This window comes from Zonotrichia albicollis, chromosome 4 (genome assembly GCF_047830755.1).
Source record: "Zonotrichia albicollis isolate bZonAlb1 chromosome 4, bZonAlb1.hap1, whole genome shotgun sequence".
NCBI lineage: Eukaryota > Metazoa > Chordata > Aves > Passeriformes > Passerellidae > Zonotrichia > Zonotrichia albicollis.
Window position 1 is genome coordinate 10,524,123 of NC_133822.1, and position 25,338 is coordinate 10,549,460.

The window sequence follows — 25,338 nt, forward strand, 5'->3', positions numbered from 1 at the left end:
TACAGTATGAAATTCTTTCTGAATAAGTTAAGAATCCAGGAAAATATATGTTCTGGTTTCCTAAATCTTTGTCTTTAGTTTAACCCCCCCACCAGCACCCCTTATTCTCTGTTCTAAATTCACTGAATTGTAAAGAAAGGCTGTGCAATTTCGTCAGGTATTGGCATCATATTCATGAATGATGATTGCAAAGGCAATGCTATTCTTTATTACAAATTAATAATGAATACATAACAGGAATAGCTTGGGTTCTTTTCCATGTCCCAGGTATTTTACATTTCAAAACTCACCAGACATATTTTTAATAACATGCAAAGAATCTATGCTGCACTTTCTGTTTGTGAAGTCTTGTAAAACCCTACTTCTAATTCCCATATGCACAGCTTTAATTTTTAAATGTAAATTATGAGCAAGACTTCAACAGTCATCTTCAAAAGAGCAGTATTAAATCTCAGAGATTCTTGACAAAATCATGAGAGTTGGCCTCAGTGCATAAATTCTATGAAGTATTAACTCTCAAAACAAGAGACAGCTTTTTCAGTTGCCAGAAAGTAAATCTACAGGAGATATCAGAGCATTAGCTCACTATGAGATACTCCTTTGTATTCATTATTGCAAAGATTCAGCTATTTATCTAAGTTCCACTGAATGCATACTGCCCAGAGCAGAAAAGGATTTTCAATTAGTTACAAAATAGTTGAGTTTCTTTTTATCTACAGATAGATGGTGTATGCTTCAGTGACTTCAGAAAATGGAGAGAGTTTCTAAGCCAGACAGATATAAACACCAATCTATCTTTGTTTTCTTATTCACCTTTTCTGGTGCACATCATTTTAAAAAAACTTTCATCGGTAAAGTTTTCCAGTTTCAGGTGGAATTGATATCAAGTCCAGGTGAAGGCCAAGAAATCATAGCCTCAAACCCCCTCATTTGGGACACCCTCAGAGTCCAAGATGGGATTGCCTCTTTTCTGTGTGGTGCCAGGGAAAGGTCCCAGCATCTGAGAGCAATCAGCCTCTGACTTTTTATTTCTCTAAAAAGTCCTGAAAAATATTTTAGGTGATAATATTGAAAATTTTCAGTCTTGCACTATAAATCATCTCTGCTGCAAATCTATCATATTCTCCTATGACTGATTATTAGGCCCTTTTATTTTACTAAAATCCATGATTCCCAGGTCACCTTTATTTGTGACAGGACTTCTACTATCTCTCCCATTTCTCATGGAAGTTCAGAAACTCAGAAACATGTGTGGCATTTTCACCTCTACAGAATATTGTGACCTCTTCTGTAGCATCATTTTTCCACCTTGAATGTGGACTTAAAATGATGACTTTTGCCATTGCTTTTTACTTTACATATAATTCCAGTTAGCTGGAATTAACTGTTAACAGGTTTCTTTCCAATTCATGAACACTCTTAATAGAAACACATTTTCCCTTTCTCATTTTTTTTCCATCATTTCAGTCTTCATCACAAATCTGAGTGGATTTGCATAAGTGCTGTACTGTCCCTGTACTTTTCCTTCTGCTCTAGGTTTTTATATAATATTTTTTATTCAAACATATCTCTGTGGAGCTTAGCCATACACATCAGTTCAACAGTGCAATGAAATAGCAACTTTAGGATGTCTGTTAGAGCAGCTTGAGGGAACCAGCATTGCATGAAATAAAGAATAATGGCATTGCTGAGTGCTGAATGAGAGGGAAAATGTAAAGTATGCATTCCAACAAAATGCAGGTACATTAGTCTGTAAAGATTTCTGGTGCAAGGTTAAAAACTCAAAAGAAAAAAAAAAAGGCATTTAATAGAAAACTCCAGGCAAGAGGCAAAAGGTAAATTGATATTTCTCCAAACTGGCAACTTTAGGAACTATGCCCATATTACTGTAAGATGCTTTCAAGCATCAGTCCTCCACAGACTATAGAACTCTGAATAATACTATGGAATGCTCTGCAGACCATTTCTGTTCTTCCCTCCTGAGCAAAATTTGGATTAACAAGTGTTTTTATTTAGTTTTGACTGAGCTGATTCCATATTAATCCTGATTAAGGGAAAGGATCATCTTCCATTGCTCTGTTGGGCAGATTGTGCAGGTAGTAGAATCCCAGTAGAGACTACAAGCATTCATTCTTATGCAAAAATTTCCTAGGTTCTCTACAGCCAGCCCCAAAATGCTCTGATGGTCCTGGAAGACAGATTAGGTTTTCTTTCCTATGTTAGTAACAATGAGCTTTGTTAGAATTATCACAGCTCTTACTGTCACACAGAATAGGCAACGTCTCTTACACTTAGTAGTCCTATTAGCAACAATAATTCCAGTAATCATTTTTATTTAATGCAAAACAAAGAGCATCTCAACAGTGAGCTGCTACCACTGCACCAGGAAATGTAAGTATGCAAAAGGAAATCTATTAATATAAGAGCATACCTGTCTTCCACATGAACAGTCAGTGCAGAAGCTTTTGCTCTGGTGCCCAAGCTGTGCAGCACACACGGCTGTGCTCTCCAGTGTGTAGCTCCAGGGAGGTATGAGCAAGACTTTCAGCATATTTCACTGAAAGTGCCTCAGAGCTGCAGTATAAATCTGAGGGGGAATCTGGAAATCATGATGTGAGGAGTGAACAGGCTTGTTCTTACCAAAAATTTTCATCTCCAGCTATCATGATAGTGTGCCTACTAGGTTTATAGCACAAAAGAGTGCTAACATATTGTGTTAGGTTTGGTATGTGTATGGATGTATTTGTGTATACAAATGCCATCTTCCACCTCCTTCCCAAAGAAAGCCTTATTAAGTTACATATGCCACCATGTGTTAAGTAATTTTTTTGTGGGCTATAAATGACTTGGCCAAGCTGTGAAATGAAACAGCTTGTTCCACTGCACTAACAGTGCAGGCTCAGTGCTTATTGTCTGTGCAGTAAATGTTCGATGAGTCACTCTCCAAACGAAGCCACATCATATGTGCTTCTTACACCAAGTCCTTTTCACTCTGTCTGCATCCTTGTGATAGGACAGCTTTGGACAAAGAGAAAATATCAAAATATACTATTGTTTGCACTTTTAAGTCAGAAAACAGTGGTTTGTTTTTTTGTGGTTTTTTTTAGGTTGATTACGGCTTTTAAAAACTTCAATCTGTCCAGTAAAACTAAGCCTGTATTAGATTACTAGATGTTTAGGTAACATCTACTCCTGAAGTTAGAATTTTATCTTTGAACTAGTTTTCTATTTATTTTTTCTAATGAAATCAATTCTCCTAAGACATGCATCTAATTTTATCCATCAGCCTTTGAAGGTTTTTTTTTGTTGTTGTTGTTGTTGTTGTTGTTGTTGTTGTTGTTCTTGTTGTTTTCATTAGACTATAGGTCCAAAACATTACAAGGAGTAAAAAATCACTGCTTAAACAGCTCTCTGCCAAAGCAAATAGGGAATTTCCTAGGTATTCCTATTATGCAACACATTCTTGGGTTTACATTCAAATGCAACATGACTGTTTTTGCTTCTTCCTAACCCACAAGTTCAGCAGACATGATTTAATAAACTTTGTTTTCATGTCATTCTTCCCACTTCTGAGTGGTCAGCAGGTTTCCTAACAGAAAACTAGTTTTTGCAAATGCAACCTGCAAACATTTTCTTTTAGTTGTTTTCAGTTTTAGCTGGTTTAATTTAGGAAATACATTGTTCTTACAACATCTTCTAAGCACTCCGTGTGTTTTAACATTAGGTTGGTGAATATTTGTTTACATCCCAAGTACAAAATATTCTGTTCAATTTACTTGTCTCTCTTTGGATTCCCAAAAGTGAATACAATAAATGCAAAATCCACTTGGTAATCTAGTCTTTCCTGTCCTGATATTATGCTACATGAGACTTCTGAATTGTATTTGTATTTATTTTATCCTCTTCATTATATCTTTAAGGACATTTCCCATTATCTCTTGCTACCATCCACGTGACTCATTTTTCTCCCCTTAAAGTGCTTATATTATTTCTATTGTTCTTCCATTGTATTTTAACATAAGACAAATGGACTTTAATCCATTTCCTAGAATTTCTAGCATTTCAAGCCAGAATGTCTAATTTCTCAAAATCAAGCTGACACAATGAATAAATAAATCTGTTGTGATATTCAACTTCATATGTATATTCAGAATGAGCAGGTGTAAAATTTTTCATTATTTTGACACAGAAAGTGAAGGCTGTCTCAGAAGGGATTTTGTCATTTGTTGTTGAACTCTCAAAATCTTGCATATCAAAACTAAGAAAAGATAAAAGATGTCTTTATCACGAGAGAGGGAAAGTAGCTTAAAATCTATCATTTTTTATTGAGAACCTAAGCAAATCTAGCAAAATCCTCCCTGTTTTTGTATAGGTGAGACCCATTTTGTGTTTTCATACTGACATGGGAAAAAAGTGCATACTCAGTCATCCTACTTTAATAAAATATTTATGCTGTGTTACACAAAGATTATTGTAGCATTGTGCAAATACTTAACTGAACTGTTGTTATGTCGCATTCAGACTTTTGCAGGCAGTTTGCAATTTTTTTCTCCCTTTATAAACACATTTTCTCCTTAGTAAAGCTGCAGTAGAATAAGCTTAAATAGTCAAGGTTCAGGTTGCTCTGTATGTACAGCATTAGTTTTCTTCTTCTCCCTGTATGAAGTTTTTTTTATACCAAAAGCCAGGGCAAAGTGTGCTTTTCATCATCAAAATTTCAGATGTGCTGTGGCAAGCCATCTTTTATGCAACTGAATCTGCAGCCTCTGATATGTCTCATTATGTAAGAAGCTAAAATTGTGAAGACTATGAATAGATATTTAGTCTTGGGCAGTGATTTATGGTGAGGATGAAACGGAACAAAGGTGGTTGAAGAGAATTTTTTCTTGTGAGATTGCATAGTTTCCCCTTTCATATCCAGGCTGCACCTATCTTTGAAGTTCAATTAAAACCACAAGAATAATTTCAACCATCATTTCAGCTTTCTCTCAAGTTTTAGCTTTCTCTCAAGTTATGGAAAATTTTGGAGCTGTATATTTTAATTTTGATACTTTTAGCCTAGTTTCATTGGCTAAAAATTGTTTTCTAAATGAAAGCCATTAATTTGCCTCTCCACTAACACCTTTAAAAATTCAGGCATTACCTCCAAAGGCATTTATCCATCCAAAAAATAAAAGCTTATAAAGGTATTATCCCTACTGCCTACAAAATTCAGGGAGTTATCCTTAGACATAAACATTTCCTTATGATTAACCCTGTTAGTAGTTCTTAATTATAAATCAGAGATAAATTTTGGGGAAATCTGATATTTGAGGTAAGTGTAGATAGAATTATCAGTTTAGAAAAAATTCCTTTCCACAGAAGTGGAACATATAAATGAGAGATAATCTATACTATGAGTTGTGTAAATATCTTGACTTCCCTCACTTCATTTTCTTTCTTTCTCTAGCTACTACCAGTCAAATGCACACAGGTATCCTGTGTTCATCTTCATTGCTGAAATCAACCTGTGGAGTAATCTCTGATCACCTAAATTTGATATTTACAGGTTTCATTATTTTCCCTCTATTTATTCCAAATATCTCTATGGTACAGGAACAAGTCTGGCTAGATTATTGGAAAAAAATCTTAGTGGAGAAGCTTCTGATTCTCTATACTGTCATTTAGGGTACTATCTTGGGCAGCTTCTGATACTAGTGAAACTCTTTCATCAGATTCGCCTCCTCTAACATTATTCCTTCATTGTATTCTTCCCACCACCTCACTTTTCCTACAACATTTTAGAAAGTCACACAACAGAAATAAAATTGGTTGAAAGTAGATTGGTACATCTTTATTTTTCATATTTGAGCATATTGCGAAGTATCAGTGTTATTTTCCTACACATCACATTACTTCAGATCTAGAATTTTTACACATGGTATCCATGTATAGTCAGAAGTGAGTTTTGGTTTCATTCATTTATTTTTGTTTTGTTTTGTTTTGCTTTTATCTTTCAAAATGATGAATAAAACCTATGAAATAGGGGCACACATAGAATGACCACTAAATGGAACAGAGCTTAAATTTTTTTTTCTGGGAACTATTCCACATCTCAACAGGCAAAATACTTTTTCTGTTTTCAAAATATATTTCATACAACATTTGTTATTGTTTTGGCTTTTTTTACTTAAAATAAGGATTTGGGGCATGCAGGCTAAATTTCTGCAGAAGTATATTTATATTTCTTTCAGCAGTGAGCCTGCTAGGTCTGAGAGTCACAATGTAAAGCTGTCAGCTTGCTGATATGCCTGAGCCACAAATTCAGCCACCCTCAGTGCCCACAAAATTGTAAATTGTGTTTGCTGCAAACAAAGTTGCTGAGTTCTGCTCCTGTCCCCCATCACACAATTGCATGTGCATCACATCTGAGAGCACTGGGAAATACTAATGGAAGATCTTCTTTGCTCATCTCATAGTGAGATAATATAGTATGTATTATAAATAATATATATTAAATTATAATATACATTATGTAAAAGATTAATATAATATAATATAATATAATATAATATAATATAATATAATATATGCATAATGTATAATATACATAATATAAAGCCTGTCCTCAGCAGTGCACAATGCAAGGTAAGGAAGGGGAAGGAGAAAAGAGAGGAGCTCCTTGGGTTCCTATCTGCTCCCACCACAGAGCATCCCTGTTCCCAGAGGAGATGTTTAATTGAGTTTGCCATCTCAGAGGAGAGTGGCTGCCTGCACAGTGTCCCTGCCTGTGCCAGGTAAGGGACAGAATAAATCATAATAACACCCAGCCCTTCTTTTGTAACAGCATATAACCTTTCCACAGGCAGATTAGAGAAGACTCTGAACACAAATTAGGGACCCTTAGCAGCCAGAGTTCCTCCTCAGAGCACAAAGTTGTATTTATCTACAGCCTTTCTCTGAGCTTTAGTTTGTCCCATGAGCTGTTGATTGCACTGTGAAGAGCAAACTGAGTATCCAGCTGTGAGAGGAGCAACAAATTTAAGAATATATTCAACCTCATATTTATTGAGAAAAACTCGTGGTAGTGATCCCATCATGTATTTAAAGAACTCGAAGACAGAAGGAAGTGGTTGTTAAAACTGTGTTAGATGTCTGACTTTTCTCACTGCAGGAAAAGAAAAAAAAGAATATAAAACCAGGCTACAAAAGAAAACTGTCGAAATTTTCATAGGGAAAGAAATATGTGGGCAAAATGTAAAAGACGAAAAGAAAGAAATTTTAAAAAAATCATAAAGAGAAAAAAATTTTGGAGCCTGTAAAAATTGAGAAGTGCTGTTTATAAAGGTTATTAATCATTATTTTGAAGCAGCTTTGCCAGTAGCTCATGCCCCAGCGAGAGGATGAAAGGCATGAATGCAAACAGCTGGTACTGCAAGTAACTTGTGTGATGGTAAAAACAAAAGAGAAAGACAGAGAAAGATTTGCTTAAAAAAAGAATGGAAGATTTTGGCTGACATTTTAACTTCTTGATATATGTATGTTTAAAATTATACTGAATATTTTTGCTTTACTTTCAGCTGGAGTTGTTTAGCTCTAATACTGAAATGTATATACTATAAATTAATCTATATATCCTATTACTTGCAGTAATACTGAATTATTTATTGAAATAAGATCATGTTATCTTGTTTTTCTGAAGCACAGCTGTCTGCTGGAGGACGAACATGTGATTCTTAAAATAGCGTTAAAGGAATCCAGCAGAAACATGTTTCTTGGTAAAATATCAGTGTGTTAGACAGAAAATGATGTCTGTACGAGATTCATGGGTTACTGTGGAGACATTCTTGACAAGTGACAAGGTCCTCATCAGCCTTCCCAAGACTTTGTGTTTTCCCCTGGGATCACACTCCAAAGTCCTGTCTGTGTTTACATGATCAAAGTCCCTCTCCTCACAGAAAACCCAGTCTCAGTTACTGAACCCAAACAACTCTAAGAGACGTTATTAACTCCGTTTCAGGGAGATGAAATCTGAGATCAGAAAGCTACAAAGAAACATTGGTCTTGTGACTGAACCCATCCCTTTTTTGATGTCTTTAATCATGTCCTGTATTTTAAAGCTCTTATTTTGTCCAATTTTATTTCAAGTTTTCGAGACATGGATTGGAATCTCAGATCACTCAGATTTTATGACATGCTACTATATGTTCTAACTCTCTAACTATTGCAAACATATAGCTGAATACAAGATTTTGTTTATTTAAGAAATACAGCTACATAGGAGTATTTTATTTGTTTTATTCTGGAATATATTATTTTTCATTACACCATGTTAGAGATAACTATCCAAGTGCAAGACATTAAATACCTATGAGACAAACAGTAGTTAAGTACATCAAAAAAATTCCTTTATTCTATCAATAAACACTGTAGAGAGGCCTCAGATGTACATTAATTTAATTCCTCAGTGTATCAAAACAGATAAAGACCTAAGGAGATTATGCATCTCTTCAGTAGGCCAATATCACTGAGAGCTGTTTAGAAAGATCTTCCTCTGATTTAAAATCTTTCACCTTAAAGTGTCTGATTCCTGAAGCACCAGAAGAGCATTTCCTATCTATTTTGTAAAAAGTAATTTCATCTATAAACCTCATTTGAAAAGATGAATGCTGGGAAATATTTGCTAAATTTTTTTCCCTTGTATTTCATTTAATTTCCCTGCTGTATCACTCTTCTGGAACAGGAGAGCCCATACCAATTTATACACAATTATGAAACAAAATGTCAGTTTATGTATTTTCCCGATTCTGTTTTCTGGCCATCTGGCATCCACTCAGGAAATTACTCAAGTATGATGTTTATCAAGCAGCAGCATTTAGGCATCTCATATTTAAATTTCCAAGTTTAACCTACTCATACATTATCCATCTATGTGAAAATACGTAGTCAACATCAGGAAGCCATTCAACTTCTTTTAAGATAAAAGTGCAAATTACCTCAGAACTTTACATTTGGACAATTGAAATGAATAAAATTCCTGCCATTCTGCAGTGAGATTTACTTGCTCATTTAATGCATTGCTGAATTGGCCTTGATAACACAGCATGATGGGAGGCAGCTACTTCTGTCTTGGGTAATTCTGTTTGACAGCAGGCATTTGATTAGAAAGGAATGGGAGCACAATCCATACTTATCAATCTCTGGAATTGACAACAACAGTGCAGATGACACATCCTGTGATTTACAACAGCAGTCAATTAAAACTAATAGCAAAACTAATTAACCTTTCACAATGCAGAGTGTGACAGTTTTACTAGAACAACAGCTTTGGTGTTGCCATCACTACAGCAAATTTAAACTCCTTGACTTCTAAAATACCTTGCAGCAATTTGGTTAATAACAACCTCCTTTTAATTGGTAATAAATTATTAATAAATATAGTTCCCTAAAAAGAGGTAAGCAGTCATTTAAAAAATAAGCATGAATGTTTTTGATCCTTTGTATAGATATAGATATATTTAAGAACCGGTTGACTGCAGTTGGCATGTTGCAAAGGTGAACACAATGATGCTGTTCATGAATGTGGTCCTCTTGTGGTATATCAGTGTGTGTTTGATTCATATGAAACAGGTAAAATATCACACTAATTCAGCTTAAATATCTCTTATCCTTTTCAATTTTTACTCTAGCATATTGTTCTAGAACAACTCTTTTTCCCTCCTTGTTTCCTAAGCTAAATTAGACAGTAATTTTTTAGTGCTTTACTATATGGTTCCTTGCCACTGTGATAATCCTGGTTTGCACCTCTTTCATCTGAAAATAATTTTGATTGATGGAAATGTTACTACTTGAGTTAAAAATTGTTTTTCACTTCTTTGGGAAGCCATAGTAGTACTTCCCTAAAATGATATGCACTATTTCTTTTTCAGGGTTGAATTGTAGCATTTATCATCATCCAATATATCAAAATACCCGCAATCAGTTCCATTCTCATATCACTTATGATTTATGTTTTCTAAACTTATATAAGAAGGCAAAACATTGTGATTGGGTGCTGTATATTTTGTTTTATTCCCACTAATGCAACCCTTGAGGTTATCCAATCCCATGACAGTCTGAGGAAGTTTATTTCTGTCACACCAAACATGACATTAATGACACATTCATGTCCAGCTCAGCCCACCATGAACTCTCACCAGCTCTAAGATGGTTCACTATTAACCATTCCCTTCATCTCTCATTTTCATTTAAATATTCAACTCCACAAAACAAGGCACATATGCTCTGTTTTTGCGCACCCAACAAAGGAAAGATGTATGGAACTTATATATGAGAAAAGGGAAAAAGCTAAGCAATAGAAGGAATAGGAATCCTTTCTAAGTCTACAAAACTCTGGTGGGTTCTAAAGTTTGTTTGTTTTAGTGCAATGTTTCATAAGCCTGGTGTTCAGGCTCCTTCGCTCATGCTGTGGGAGAAATGAAAATTATTATGGAAGCACAATAAAGCTATTATGCTTCATGTGTTTGCAGCTGTAGATCATTGTTTTCCCCACAATGATGTTTAAATGGTGAAGCAGGATTGCTTGTCTTAAAGAAGATCTGGCAATATAGAATAGTCCATGGAAAATTCCCAGATGCTGAGAAATAGTGTTGGATTATTTAAATATAACTTGCTGGAAGAATGTATCCTTTTTTTCTGGCTCACAACATCACAAGTGGCATCCAAACCACCTCATCTCATCTTGAGCTTAATGCACACCTAAATGAGAAAGGAGGCACTGAGGCAATCAAGATGAGGTCCTAACAACTAATGCAAACAGAGCTTAAAGGACATAGAGGGAATCAAGAAAATAAGCCAAGTACATTTTCCAGAAAAGCCTGTGATTCACTAAAAATTGCCTGAAACTAAATTAGGCTTGTCCTACAACTTTCCACGCTGGACTTTTTCTCGTGTTTCTGGGAGTCAGTGCAGGAACCAATACTGATCACAAATTCAGATTTAAACACCTTTAAGGTGTGTCATGTCTTCATCAGTGGTTTGAGAATTTTATCTGCAGAGAAAAGAAGGCATTATAATTTTGTCTTTTATATCTTTCAAGTCATTCAAAATCCATAATTTAACCAAGATGGGCTCAGTGGAAACTCAACTCTTTTCAGGGAAAGGGCATTAAAACAACAGGGATATAATGAACAATAAAAGGGACATTGTTGGCCATTCCTTCTTTGATCCCAGCTATAAATGATCTTTTCTGTTGGCATCACAAAATGAAGATTTCATTATCTTTGCATAACCATGTAGCAGGAAAAGATGCTATTATTGCTTATTCAAACCTATAGGAATGGTTTTGTGATTATTAAATATTGTGAAAAAAATCACTTGCTTCATAAAGGGTCCTCTCCCACCTTAGAAATAATAGAAGTCTGGCTCAGCTGAAGCTGAATTACAAATATATTAGGGACTGTAACTAAATTAAATTCTACCTTCAGTTTGTGAGGGGAGTTGGGGGACAGATGTGATTATTTCTTATTACACTTTTACTCATGATCCCTCAAACTATTTTAAGTAGAAAAAAAATAGAATTTACATCTGTGAAACAGAAGCTATCATTTTAGAGGGTGTTATTCAAATTTAATTATACATTTGTGATACAAGAAGTTATCTTTGCATGCCACTTGGCAACTTAACTCTCTTTAATTGAGAACCTTCTTCACATGTACAATTGTTTATATTCTGCAGAGTTGCTTTGCACCTTACAACATCTTGGCAAGGGCTTCTGGAATGTCCAGTAAAGTGTTAAATCCTGCTGGCACCAGAAGCTATGTAACAAAGAATCCCAGCTGCTTTATGGTTTGATTTCTTTCGAACTAATGTCTAAAGTGAAGAGAAAGGTGAAATAATATTTTCAGTAGCAGGACAATAGATTTAGAAGCACAACCCCCACTCTGAGATGATGTTAGTATGGAGAGGATTGAGCTGGGGATGCTCTGCTCCCACGCCCTACACATTTAGGAGATACAGCCCTGCTCCTCTCTGCCTGGCTTCTCTAAAGCCTTGTGGGAGGACAGGCAGAGGAAAGGCAAAAGAGCTTTGTCTACATTTCCTTCTGTGCCTTCTCTCCATCTCTGAAATGATTTAGAGAGGAATTCATAAAATGTAGAAGTAATGGCCCTGTATTTCTACCCACATAAGCAGAAAAATTACCTTTAATTTTAAAGGTCATTCTAAGCCCTTCCCTTGAAACTGTGTGAATGATATTGCTCCAAGTATATAGGAAGGTGAAATAAAATGCTGACTTCACCAGCCTTACTTCACTGCCTTTGAATATCTTACTTTTAACACTCTATTGAAAGTTCTCTTTCTTCTTTTCTTGCTTCTTTTTTTTCTTTTTTAAACGAAATAACTTCAGAGTCTTGTAGTAAATGTTTCTGTAAAGTTGAATTGCAGTGACCATTATGTGACTTATAATGAGAAATTTCTATTCTTGGGAAAAAAAGCTCCACTGAGGCAAATACATTCTGAAGCATATAATCTAGTAATACAAGTGTATGGTGTGTGCCCACCATTTGCTCATCCAAGCTTTACATTTTCCTTACATTCCTGCCTGAAAACTGAGCTATAAGTATAGCTATAAAAATTATAAGGAAAAAACCACAAACAAACCAAAACCAAAACTAAACAAAAACCAAACAAAACCCCAAAACAAAACAGCAAAAAAACCCATAAAATTTTACTGCTCTCAAAGTTAGAAAGATACATTTTGTTTCCTCTCACTTTAATGAGGGTTGTCTTTTCTGCTTTTCCAGGTAAAACACAAGTTATGGGTGAAATCAAGATTGCGTTAAAGAAGGAAATGAAGACAGATGGAGAGCAATTGATAGTAGAAATCCTTCAGTGCAGGAACATCACATACAAATTTAAATCTCCAGATCATCTTCCAGGTATCACTAAGAAAACAGCTTCATGATATTTTGAAAACATTAAGTAGGTTGTATCTTGTCATTTAACATCATCACTAAAATGGAAAATAAAATTGATTCTCTGCCAGGATGACATATTCTACAAGATTCTTTTTGAATTACTTATTTTCTCCTATGACCAATTTTAATGAAAGTAAAAGCATTTTATAGAAGGAAATTAACTCTCAGAAGTTAATCTTCTTTTTAATTTAGTTTTTATTTTTAAAAATTAATCCATTTTTAACTTTAGTAAAAATTATAAATCCTTAGGTAATAAAAGAACAGATATAATTAGTAGAGCATTGTATTTTTGTGAAAAAGCTTTTTAAAAACAAAAATCTCATGTTCATAATGATATTTTCACACAAAGACAAAGATATCAAGGGGTTTTTTCCCTTCAATGACAGTATTATAAACTCAAAGTAATTCCTTTGGATTTAGTGGGATGGGATGTGGGATTCACATTTTACACCATGTGAGTGAGAACAGAATATGACTTTGTAGAATATAATTTTTTCACAAAAATTCCCCTCTGCTGAAATCATTAGCAACAAAGATGATTTAAAAGCTCCTGTATTTAACTCATTGAACTATTTTTCCCCAGACCTGTATGTGAAGCTGTATGTTGTCAATATCTCGACCCAAAAGAGAGTAATCAAGAAGAAAACCCGGGTATGCAGGCATGACCGAGAGCCTTCGTTCAATGAAACATTTAGATTTAGCTTGAGTCCTGCTGGGCATTCTCTTCAGGTAATTCTGCATTTTATTAAATCCTAATTTTCGATGTTGTGTGTGCTGTGCTATGGGCATTTGAGCTCAATCTACTACCTCAGTTGTTTGCTGAAAAGAAAAAACTACAAATAAATTAACACAGTTATATAATAATGAAAATATCAAGCTAGAGGAGACATTAAAAGATGGATTACTCCATCACACCACACTGAGGAAGGGTATTTATAGATCAGGCCTGAAAATTTTAGGATTGATTTGTTCTTAAAATCCCCCAGAGAAGGGAGTTATACATGCCTTCCAAGAATAGTTTTCTATGTATTTAGGCATTTTAGTGCAATATCAAAATTAAATATGTCATATTTTTAATCTAAGCTCACTTATCCTTAAGTATCCTCACAAAGTACAGAGGAAAACTGATTTGCCTTCTTTATAATAAAAAAACATAGGGTTTACAGTGGAAGGCTATTATCTTACCTCTCCTCTCTATTTTCCAGGCTGAGTCAACCAAATTTCTTTGCTATGTCCTTTTGCCTAAATGCTTAATCATTTTATCATTCTCTCAATTTCTCCAACCTCTTTAAAAGTTGTGATACCTAGAATTTGACACAATAGTCATAATCTCAGATGCTGAGAATTACTGATTGCGCCCAGCCAGATATTCTCTGGTATATTTGTAATGGATTTGACTTTCCGTCAGTCTGTGACACATCAAATCATGCATGGAACTGGTTCAGGAATAGTCCCCCTCCTGTGTTACAGTTGCTTAGACAGATTTGGTCATATGGCCAGATCTGGATTTTTTTAGACAGGCTGGATTCAGTTCCTCTACCTTCGTTTATTTTCACATTAGGAAATAACAAGTATAAGCCATACATTCAGACTTCCACCAGTCAGTGGAGGGGGATGAGCAATTCAAGAAGTATCTGCATGCAACTCTGTCTCAAAAAGTCAGTGGAAGGCATTGTTGGGCATTTCAGCATCCAGTTAATGAACCTTTAAATCTCTCAGACCAACCTGAATAAGACAGCTATATTTTGGTGATTTAAGTTAGTCTGGATTATCTAAGTGCCAACATTATGCTTATTGATTATATCATTAACATTACAAATGGATGTTACTTACAAAACAAGACCCCCTAAAAGGCAGATACTGTTTTTCCTGTGTTAAGGTGTCCTAATATCTTATTGTTTCAATAAACTAAAGAAAAGGCTGTTTAAGAATTGACATTTTCTGGGAAAAGATAAAATGATCAATAAAATCTTGCCAAAGTTTAAGAGCTCCTGTAAAAAATTTGCTTCCAGTGGGGGTTTGAAGAGGAAACCACATATAGGGTAGACCAGTAAAGAAGAATTCACAGAGTCCTATGGAAAAATAATCCATGAGGTTTTAAGGAGGGAGATAGTGAGTGACACATCCATAAGAACAGTTATCCTGAAACTTGACATTTCCTCTGGAACTCTGTGATATAAAGACAAGAGGGAATGAGAGGAGATCTCTTTGTGTTCTTTAACATGATCCTGAGGGGAAGCAGAAGGGCAGGCACTGATTTGTTCACTGCTGTCACCCATGGCAGGACTCAAGGGAACAGCCTGAAGCAGCCAGGGAGGTTTAGGTTGTACACCAGGAGAAATTTTTCCACTCAGAGGGTGGCTGGGCACTGGAGCAGGTTACCAGGGAAGTGGTCAGAGCACCAAGCCTGACAGAGTTCAAGAAATATTTGGACAACACTCTCAGGCACATGGTGCAATTATTGGGGTGCCCTGCAGAGGGTCAAGAGTTTGACTCAACCATCCTGATTGATGTCTTTAAACTCAGTATATTCTAAAATTTTATGATTTTATGATATGTGCTGATGCTGCATACCAGAACTAAGAGAATGAAGGCCATAAAAATATCCTGTAAAATTATAAAGGAAAAAGTTTAAAACAAAGAAAAAGCATTTCTGCTTCATGAGAATTGGAGTTTGAGCTGTAAAATGTATTACCTTTATATATTGTAAGCACTAAATAATTTCAGAGAAAAAGTACCTGGAAAAAATTATAGGAGAAATTAAGATGAAAGACATCAAATTCTGTTAAACACAAACTTACTGCCTGTGAATCAGGATGGTCCACAGAGCTTAGTAGGTATTTTGAATGAGTGTAACTACTTAACTGCTTTGTCCTTATATTCTACCTTATACACTACCCTCTTCACTTCTGCAAGCAAAATATTTTTTTTTTGGAGAGAGCTTGAATCTGACTCAATGAATCTGTTTTTATGTGCTCTTCAAGTTCAACAGTCTATTTGTTCCCATGGCAAAGCATGAAGCTGAATTACTTGAATGCTGAATGAGTGATGAACATTTAGGGCCAAAGAGATGGACACAGTCCAAAGAGACTTAGGAGAGAGAGGAATTAAACAACCCAGAATTTATAGAACAAAAATGGAACTGGAAGATGATGGGAGAAAATAAGATCAGAGAGAGGGAGTAAGATGAAATCAGACATGATAATAATGAAAGGTACAATGTAAAGAGTGATGAGAATCAACCAGAGGCAGAAATTAAGACAAGGGACTGCAGTCTAAAAATCAGCAGCAAGAGCTGTGAATATTCACCATAAAAATGAATCCATGGGCTGTTGAGGAAAAAGAAAAAAAGAAAAAAAACTTATGAAAGGCTTGAATTGTCTGGTACAGAGTATGGGGAATAAATAAGAAACAAAACCCCTGAGTGTTAAAAACTAAGACTAGCTGATCCAGGATAACAAGACTGAAATTTAAGGCCTGGAACACAAAGGAAACAAGGATGAGAGACAGACAAGCTAGAGAATAAAGATCCTAGGGATCCATCTGGGAGGAGTAAGGAGAAGGATCAAGGACAGAACTAATGAAAAATTGGATAAATTTTTTTCAGTCCCAAAACTGCTAATTGTCTCAGAATGAGAACATTCTGTGGAAAACATTTTGGCAGTTTTCAGACAGGCACTCTCCTCAGCCCCTGGCATTTTTTTCCTCGCTTCTCTGATTTCCCTGTTCCTTGGCAACTCACCTGGGACCCTTCTGGAAAGCACTAAGCTTCTGGCTCCTGGCTCACTGCAATTAGAAATACATAATGTCCTATGCAAGGATAATCAGTAAAACCCAGAAAAACAAATTTCACAGATGTTCTGGTTTGGCTTTCCAGCTTCTGGGCAGTCCCTTCTTCAGCAAACACCAAAACTAGGTACCTAGAAAGACATCAGCAGTGGAACAGGCTGCCTATTTTCCTCAAGGATACATTTTCTGAAGAATGGAATTTCCTATAGTTCAATGCCTAAGAGTTTTCCCTTCTCAAACCTTTTGGCTAGTAGCCAATAGGTATCTAAACTGTCCATGTTGTCAATTGTCAATATCAAAACTGGACAAGGAAGTAGGAAGCCTTCTCAGAAAAACATTTGCAAATTGCTTCCCTTTTGAAATTTATTTTAAACTTTATTTGTAATGTAAAGTTTGCATTTTTTACATTGCTTTCCAAATCAGAATGGAAACTTTTCAAAAATTGTGAAGTTCTTGATTACAGGAAATTCTAGTTCTTCTACAGACCTGTTACATTTCTACTGCCATATTGTTTCAGCAGAGTACAAAACCCTTGTGTTCTGTCATTTTTCTTCTAGCATAGATCTTTGAAACCATGCAACAAAATGCTCATTTTTCTCTCTTGCTGGTTCACATGGAGAGTGACAGCCTCCTCCCATTATCAGTGACTTCCTTTGCCTGTTGCTTGCTGAGGTCTGCTCAGTAACTGAATATTACAAACCTGCTGCTAATTCTGCCATGGAGATACAAATCTTCCTTATTTCTTTCTCTTTTTGAAAAACTTAGGAAATTTAAAAAAAAAAAAAAGAAACAAAACCAAAAAATCTCCCACACTGTACTTGTTAATTCTGTTACTTAAGAATTAATAAATGCTAATTTTTTTTCTGAATATGTAACTATAAGTCATGCCATGAATTATACATATTATCAAATGCATTTTCTTAGAAACATGTATAATGAACCTATAGATTCACAGATTTGCAGAATGAGACAAGCCCTTCAGAAAAGTGTATTGTTTGCATGGCACAAGCCTCTTTGGCTGGAAAATATGTACTTGGATGACATTTCACAGAAAGCCTTGTACATCCAGTCTGCATCAGACCTCCACAGACTTAACAGGAGCTGCTATTCACTTGTACAAAGCTTTATCTTGTAACTTAAAACTTGACCTTATGCTCATCTTTGGTAACCAGCAGGTGAACAAATTGCTCATTAACATTCAAGATTGTCATCTAATTGCTATGCCCCATGATAAGGAAATAGAAGCAGGAGAAGATTCAATTTTCACAGTGCTTTCTGTGAAGGGAAAGGTGACTCTAAAAAGTGATGGTCAATGTTTATTTTCTGTGCATAGCATATTTGAGCTCAATATCCTGAATCTTTCATGTTTTGCTAGTATTATGTTACTTTGGACATTGGTGATGATGATAATCATTATTATTTTCACAGATTCTGCTTGTCTCCAATGGAGGGAAGTTTATGAAAAAGACACTGATTGGGGAAGCTTATATCTGGCTTGACAAAGTGGATCTAAGGAAAAGAATAGTAAACTGGCACAAACTGTTGGTCAGCTCCACACAAACACACTGAGCAGAGCTGTCTGCTTAGGGCACAAAACATGCAGAGTCTGCTCTAAACAGAATCACTTCAAGAATATAGTTTGATATCATTGTGTTTAGCTAGTCTTTCAGATTACAAAGTAGAAAAGAGCAGTCTCTGGGCTACAAAGCACACTTAAATGAGGGCTAGTACACTTATTTTTGCTGCAAAACACAGCAAAAGGAGAAGAAAATCTGGGCCCAGAAGTTAAAGTGAGGCTGTTTGAAACGAAGACTGGTAAGAGGGCTCCATGTTGTTGGACTCTTTGTGAAGAGAGGAAGTGTGAAGGAAATGAAGGAGGCTGGAGGCAGGCGCTGACGCAGAGCTCAGCTGCAGCTGGAGGAGTGTGATGGGAAGTGCAGTCTGGTTTTCTGTGCAACCAGAAGGAAATCATTTTATGCAAAACCACCTAGGGTGACTGACTTTCCAAAATCTCACTTATTGAAAGTGTAAAACTTGCTCCTCTGCACCTTAGGATCTCTGATAATTTGCTGTAGTGAGATTACGCCACTTGACACAAACTGCAAGGTGTTTGCAAGAGTGGTAATGTTATTTTACATTACTTATTTCCTTCTTTCTTTTTTCCTTCAAAAACTAGGCTGTGGAGAATCAGATCTGATTGTTTCATTTGTTTCTGTGTGTTAACAATGGATATAAACCACTCTCCTAAAATGTGATTAATAAAATTATATAAATGGTCTATAATTTGGGATGTGGTTATAACGAGTAAGGACAGGTTAGAAACTACACTACATCAGAAAGATAAAATGCTATTTCAATGTCAGTGACACTGTTTTTCACCCCACCCTTTGAGTTAGAAGGTCTGAATCAGTTTGAGATTGAAGGGACTTAAGCACTGGGACTGATGCAGTTATTTCAACCCGTCCTCACATTTTTCAGCAACCAATCTTGCTCTGAAACTGTAGAAAGACAATGAATTTTAGGCTATTTTGTGGCACTTGGGAGCAGCAGCCCCACCATGCCAAAAGTGACCCTCTCAATGCAGGGTCTGTATCAACACTAGTGACGCATTTGGTATCTAAGGGGAAGGGACAGCAGGGCAGCTCCTGACTGGATGCTGCTGCATCAGAATGAAAAATATCCTCTTGCTATCTCAGGTGAATGTCTGAGCATAATCCACTCAACAGCATGGCTTCTTGGTGAGGAAAGAAATAAATAAGAAGGTAACTTGCAACTTTTAAGTCTGTGTCAGCACTTCCAAGCATCAAGTCCCTTTTTCAAGGGTCTGAAGCCAAGCGGTTCGCTCACTTGGGAAGAAACTACTGCCTGCCATGGCTTAGGCTGGCTGCTGTATTTTCCCTTGTGGCATGTTTGAAGAAAGGAGAGCTTTTTCTCTCATTCCTAAAAGTATGGCAAGTTTTTTAAAACCCAAGAATAAATGGTACCAACTCCCATATTACTCAGAAGTCATTTAATATTTCACAGCTTCAATAAAAAGTAGTTTCCCTGGAAATATGATCTCATGACCTTTGCATACTTAAAAAGAAAATTAAAAAATTTCTGCATGTCAGACATTTCTTTTTCTGGCCCATAAAAGACTTTCCAATTTTCATTATATTATTTGATGTACATCGTCTTATATTTTCTGGATATATGTAGTACATTTCCACAGGTTGTGCAAGACAAGCTGAAAATATTCTTCTGGAAATATTATATGCTTAAAAAAAAAAAAAAAAGAGGGAATATAAAGCTTAGGTTATTAAGCAACTGAGCAACTGGATTGACTGTGAAAAAGCTACAGTATTTAATCTGGTAACACTTCCCACATAGATTTTTTGGTTTATGTTTATCAACTTAAAATATCAGCATGGAACAGGAATATGAGAAGAAACATACAAATTATATTGTTACACACACCAAGGAAACTCCTGTTGTTCGTAACCTGCTGGTAGCCTGCTTAACTTGCAAGCAGAGCAATCTTACCAAAATCTTATTAGCTGTCTTAAAAACACAACATCACTTACAGTGGGAGTAGGGTGTGTGCTTTAATGTTGAATTTTATGCTTTCACCAGTAAACGTATACCCTACCTCTCATATATTTTAAGAACAGTCCTCTACAGTTATTGTAAAAATTCTATGTTTTGATGTTGTATCTGTTTTTATAAGAAAATACTTCAAAGAAAAAATCCCTGACTGAAACAAAAAATCCTGTGTGGATACATTTGACATAAGTGTTGCTCTCTTGGTGGGTTATCTTGCATTCCTGATGACTGTACTGTGTTCCTACTTTGAAAAAAAAGATCTGCAAAAAAAAAAAAAATCTGTGTGAAGTGCAAGCCACGAGGTGTGCAATTTTGTGCAAACTGCTGGTGATTTTGCTCTTGCTAAGATTTGCTACAAAGGCAGCAAGTGGCACTGGTAGTTGCTATGGAGATTTCTGAGAGGAAGGAGCAGTCTGTGGCTGCCTGTAACCATCATCTGTGACTGAGAACGTGGCCGGGCGTGCTTTGCTCTCACACCCCTACAAATGTGCCCAATATTTTATTCAATGCTTTTGTTGAGTGAGGCTGGAGGGGGACAGCTGCCTTTGAGGCTAATCAGCTGTCGGACACTGGTTTAATTCAAGCATCTTTGGTTCTCTGAACAACACCCAGAAATGTTTCTGCATGTTGAAATGGCAGTTTTGGAACACAAAACTGTCATGGAACACAAAGAGTGGAGTTTGTGAGCTCTGTCTTGGCCAGCTGCAGCAGGGATGGGCCCCTTTGGGGTGGGCGTGTGTCACACCTGGGCACACACACTCGGCTTTCTGAGGCAGCAGCATGCAGAGGTCAGAGAATGCCACCAAAGTGTGCCAAGTTCCTTTTTTCGACCAAATTTCTAGGTTGTACTGAAATCACTCTATGCAACACAGGTTCATGTTTGAATGCATAGTTTCTTTTTTTGTTGTTTGTTTGTTTGTTTGATGAATGAAGTCAGGAAAAACTCTCATGACAATGTTTTTAAAAAAAAAACAATCAAACAAGGACTATCAGTATTTTTTTACTGTTTTTGTATATATCTCAGTATTTTTTTTTTCCTCATTAATTTTTGTTTATTTTATCTGGCCAAATGTGCTTAGACGTGGTAACAGCTTTTATCATTTCTGAGTGATTGATTATTAATGAGTTCACATATTTCTATGATTGCTTTGAAGATACATATTGCAGGGAGGCAATAGCAGAGGCATTTAACTCTTTTGATTCATAAATCTTCTGAGAAAACAGAAATTGAAGCTGCTTCTTAGTTCAAGCCTTGTAGAGTGGAAACAAGCTGAAAAATGAGCAAAAGCACAGTGTGTGTGTTTACAAATGACAGGGATTTATAACTTTATCATTGTTATTAGTATGCATAAAATGAGCAGCAAACAGCCATTTTTTTTTCCAGTTTAAAACACGACATGAGAGTTACTATGATGAATGTTGAGCTAGTTCTTTATCATTACACTTTAAAGGGATAGTATCCAGGGGCAATGAGTGTTGCTTCTTTATTATTACCCACAGTTTTACATTACATGGATCCTGTATGGAAAAACCAAAAACCAGTTTAAGTCAGTCACAACCAATCTGCTGACTTGAACTGGCTTTAAATCAAGGCCTAGGAAATATTTGAGTTATTTTTCTGGATGCTGGATGTTTGCATGGCTACATTGTGGGATATGGTAGCTGGTAACCAGCTGATATTGATTCATACTTTGAGAATGATGATGAAGAAAAAGAAGACATCTATTATATTGTAAGCTAGTGTGAGCCCAATAGAGATTATTTAATTAGGATTTAGTTTCATGGAGATATCATAAAGATGTTAATAGTATTTTTTTAAATTATTATTTGAATCATAACTGACACTATTTTTAACTAGTTTATTTTCATTGCTATGATGTTGAATGTCCCAGATTCATTATTTGAGTATATATCTAGATATGTACATACCTATGTGAATAGCAGAGAAAATTTGTGTGAGTGTAACTTATAAAGGTAATTAAACAGAGAGGAAATTTAGCATAAGTATCCACCTACATTATATTTAAACACTAGTCCTACATGCCCTGTGAATTTTCTGTACACCTGGCATGTAGGATGAATTGCTCTTTATAAATACATATTGCCTTTAGAAGGAAAATAGGAAGAATAAGTGACCGGATACTCTCTCTTTAAACCATAAGAAACATTTTAATGTTTTCTATATGTTCTGTTTTATTCTTTTGAAAAAAATTAATAAGCAAATATATTGATGAGCTCAAAAGTTATAATATATATAGATATCCATAATTAAAACGAGATGATTTGATGAGAGTCATTTTCTTAATTTGTTACCCTGTAAATAAATATACATTTTTGTAAAACAAACTGAGTTTAAATTATTAACTCCATTTGACATCCAAGCATGTGAGTGTGTCCTTATTTGATTGTATCTTATAGATGTTCAGTGATGTGCTCAGGTGCTCAACAATGGCTGACTAAAGTGTGTGCTGTCATGCTACAGACAACATGTACAGCAGGCACAATGTTTAAAAAAATCCAAAAAACACCAAAAAAAAAAACCCTGCAAAAAAAAAACAACAAAAAAAGAAGAATAGTCCTTGGGCAAATGTAATGTTTCCACAGTGAATGTTGCATGCATAGGTGGTGGTTTGTTGATATTCATTTCGTTTTGTATTTTTTTTATTTTTCATTTTGCTTCCAGAACCATCAGAAAAAATGAAAACAAAACAGACTTGTTCTAAAAGTTGTAAAAACTGAAACAAAAGCAGTATGAGATTGTATAAAAATGCTTGTAAATCTGTCCCAGTTTTCACTTTATGTATAAATCCATGCCATGGTTTTGTGATTGTATACAGGATGTATCTTGAGAACTTATGCAAATTGTGCTCTATAAAGGCTGTTATCCCAGTCTGACAAATAAATATTTAAAATATGTGGTTTGGGTTCTTTTTCCTCATTAACATGCAAACCTATTTTTTGCTGGTTTATATTTCCCATTTGTTGACCACAGTGGTTTTATGGTGCTGCTGTGCACATTGTCTATACTCTTCTGTCCTATTTCAGCATTAGCAAACCGCCCAGGGTATAACTCATCTCCCACACTTCATTTTGAAATAAAGAATGGTTGGTTCATCAGAGCTTTGTTCCAAACAAGTCAGAACCAGAATCACGTTCAGGTTATTGATATCTTCATACACTTTCACCTCTGGCATTGTATATAGGCAACAAATATATGTGCACACAGCAGCACAGTTTAGGAATATCCAGGGGTTTGTCTCCTCAATGTGAAGAAAAGATGAATTAAAAATGTAGCTATACTCTGTATCCTTGTATGTCCCTGATGGAGACATAACAAGAAAGAATATGATAAACCCTAGAAGGATTTTCTCTGGCTCTTTCCTCCACCAGAAATGTTTCCAGGAACAATATATTTTAGACTTTGCTATAATAAAAAAGAAATCATTTTCTTTAAGAAATCATTTTTTGTAGTACTGAATTTTACCTGACTAGTGTAACATTTGCGGTGCTTTTCCACTGAGACTGTATTTTTGAGCCATGTCTAGATCTATATTCATTATATTTGCACAGTGTCCCTATTTGATAGAAATAATTTAAAAACCTCCAAACATGCCCCCTGAGTGAAATAAATTGTTTTATTCTGGCACCAGAACATATAGACTAGAATTATTTTCTGTGAGTTGATGCATTTTTCTCAGAAATTAATGTAATGAGAAATAGACAAGAATTTTGAGGATGCCTCAAGAGCAGAGGTGCCCTTTTTCACACTACAGCACTGACAGAGGCTGACTTTTGTTAATGCCCATCAGGAAAGAAACTCAACTTCCCAGAGCCTGCCTCAATCACTAAGGTATGAGTTCAAGGCACTTTGGGTGCCTCTCTCTGAGAAAATGACTACAAGAACGTAGTTATTACTACAACAAACACTTCACCCCACACACAGCCCAAATTTTCAGCATCCCCTTTTACTTTGATGAGGAAGCTCCTGCTCAGCATACTGGCCCTCTGGAAATAGTTAGAAAACATTCCTGAAGTGTTAAGGGAAAGAGAGCTGGAATTATCTGCGGTGGAAGCTGTAGATTTATCTGAATCTAGCTCTAGGAAACTAGTTTACAGACAGAAAATCCCAGTGTCCCTTCGCAGACACAGAAAGAATGATTAAATAATGTGTTTCTTTTTAAATAATTAAAAATATTTAACAAAAATATGTGTTTATTTACTCACAGAGTGCAGTAAAGTGCAAAGTATGCATGAGCTATTTCCTCACATAGCTTAGAAGCTATGATATAAAACTGGGAATTGGGATATTCATGGAATGTTTTTAAAATAAGCTGGACTTAAAATTCATAGAGAAAGAAGTTACTGAAAATCATACATAGAGATTCAGCTTAGCATTCTGGCTGTGACGACAAGTCTCTCTGGAGCTCCAGCAAGAATATCTTCAACATATATATTCAGCTTTATTGTTTTCATAGAATCATGGAATCATAGGATAATTTTCATTGGAAGAGGCCTTTCAAGGTCCTGCAGGACAGGGGCATGAGCTGGGACATCTTTGACTACATAAGGTTGCTCAGAGCCTCATCCAATCTGACCTCCAGTATTTCCAGTGATGGGACATCTAGCATCTGTCTGGGCAAACTGTTCCAGTGTGTCATCTCCCTTATTGAAAAAAAAAAAAAAAGTCTTCCTTTTATCTATCCTTTTATTTCCTAGTTTAAATGGTTTCTTTTTGGGAAGGATGAAAGTTTAACAGGAAAATCTCCCAGGTATGTATGATTGGCAGAAAGATTTTTGAATGTAGAATCTGAAGAAGGAATAAAAATGAAAGCAATTTTTGATATAGAAAAAAAGAATTGCTGAGCCAGTCTTAGTGGATAACTAAGAAGGCAAAGGGTGTGTTAGTTAGAAGGGGTTTTTTTGACTTAGAGCAAAGGATAAACCCACCTCAAACAAGAAGATGTTTTTACCAAGTAAAAATATACCACAGGCAAACAAGCCTGCCAATGTT

The 25,338-nt window shown here is 35.7% G+C and overlaps 1 protein-coding gene and 1 long non-coding RNA gene across 12 annotated transcripts in view; one reads left to right on the forward strand and one right to left on the reverse strand.

Annotated features, from left to right (window-relative positions):
- LOC102068569 (uncharacterized) overlaps nucleotides 1-2,856 on the reverse strand; it is a 40,057-nt gene extending 37,201 nt beyond the window's left edge. For 4 of the 7 annotated variants that reach the window (XR_012579899.1, XR_012579901.1, XR_012579897.1 and 1 more), the window contains exon 1: nucleotides 2,432-2,856. This is a non-coding gene — a long non-coding RNA (uncharacterized LOC102068569). The remainder of the gene's footprint in view (nucleotides 1-2,431) is intronic. The other 3 variants (XR_012579900.1, XR_012579898.1, XR_012579902.1) reach the window with 3 other exon arrangements.
- PCLO (piccolo presynaptic cytomatrix protein) overlaps nucleotides 1-22,900 on the forward strand; it is a 323,497-nt gene extending 300,597 nt beyond the window's left edge. For all 5 annotated transcript variants that reach the window (XM_014268538.3, XM_026794798.2, XM_014268539.3 and 2 more), the window contains 3 exons: nucleotides 12,783-12,917; nucleotides 13,540-13,685; nucleotides 18,174-22,900. In XM_014268538.3, coding sequence (XP_014124013.2) covers nucleotides 12,783-12,917; nucleotides 13,540-13,685; nucleotides 18,174-18,314 — 422 coding nt within the window. In that variant the 3' untranslated portion in view covers nucleotides 18,315-22,900. The remainder of the gene's footprint in view (nucleotides 1-12,782; nucleotides 12,918-13,539; nucleotides 13,686-18,173) is intronic.
- Nucleotides 22,901-25,338: the final 2,438 nt, after the last annotated feature.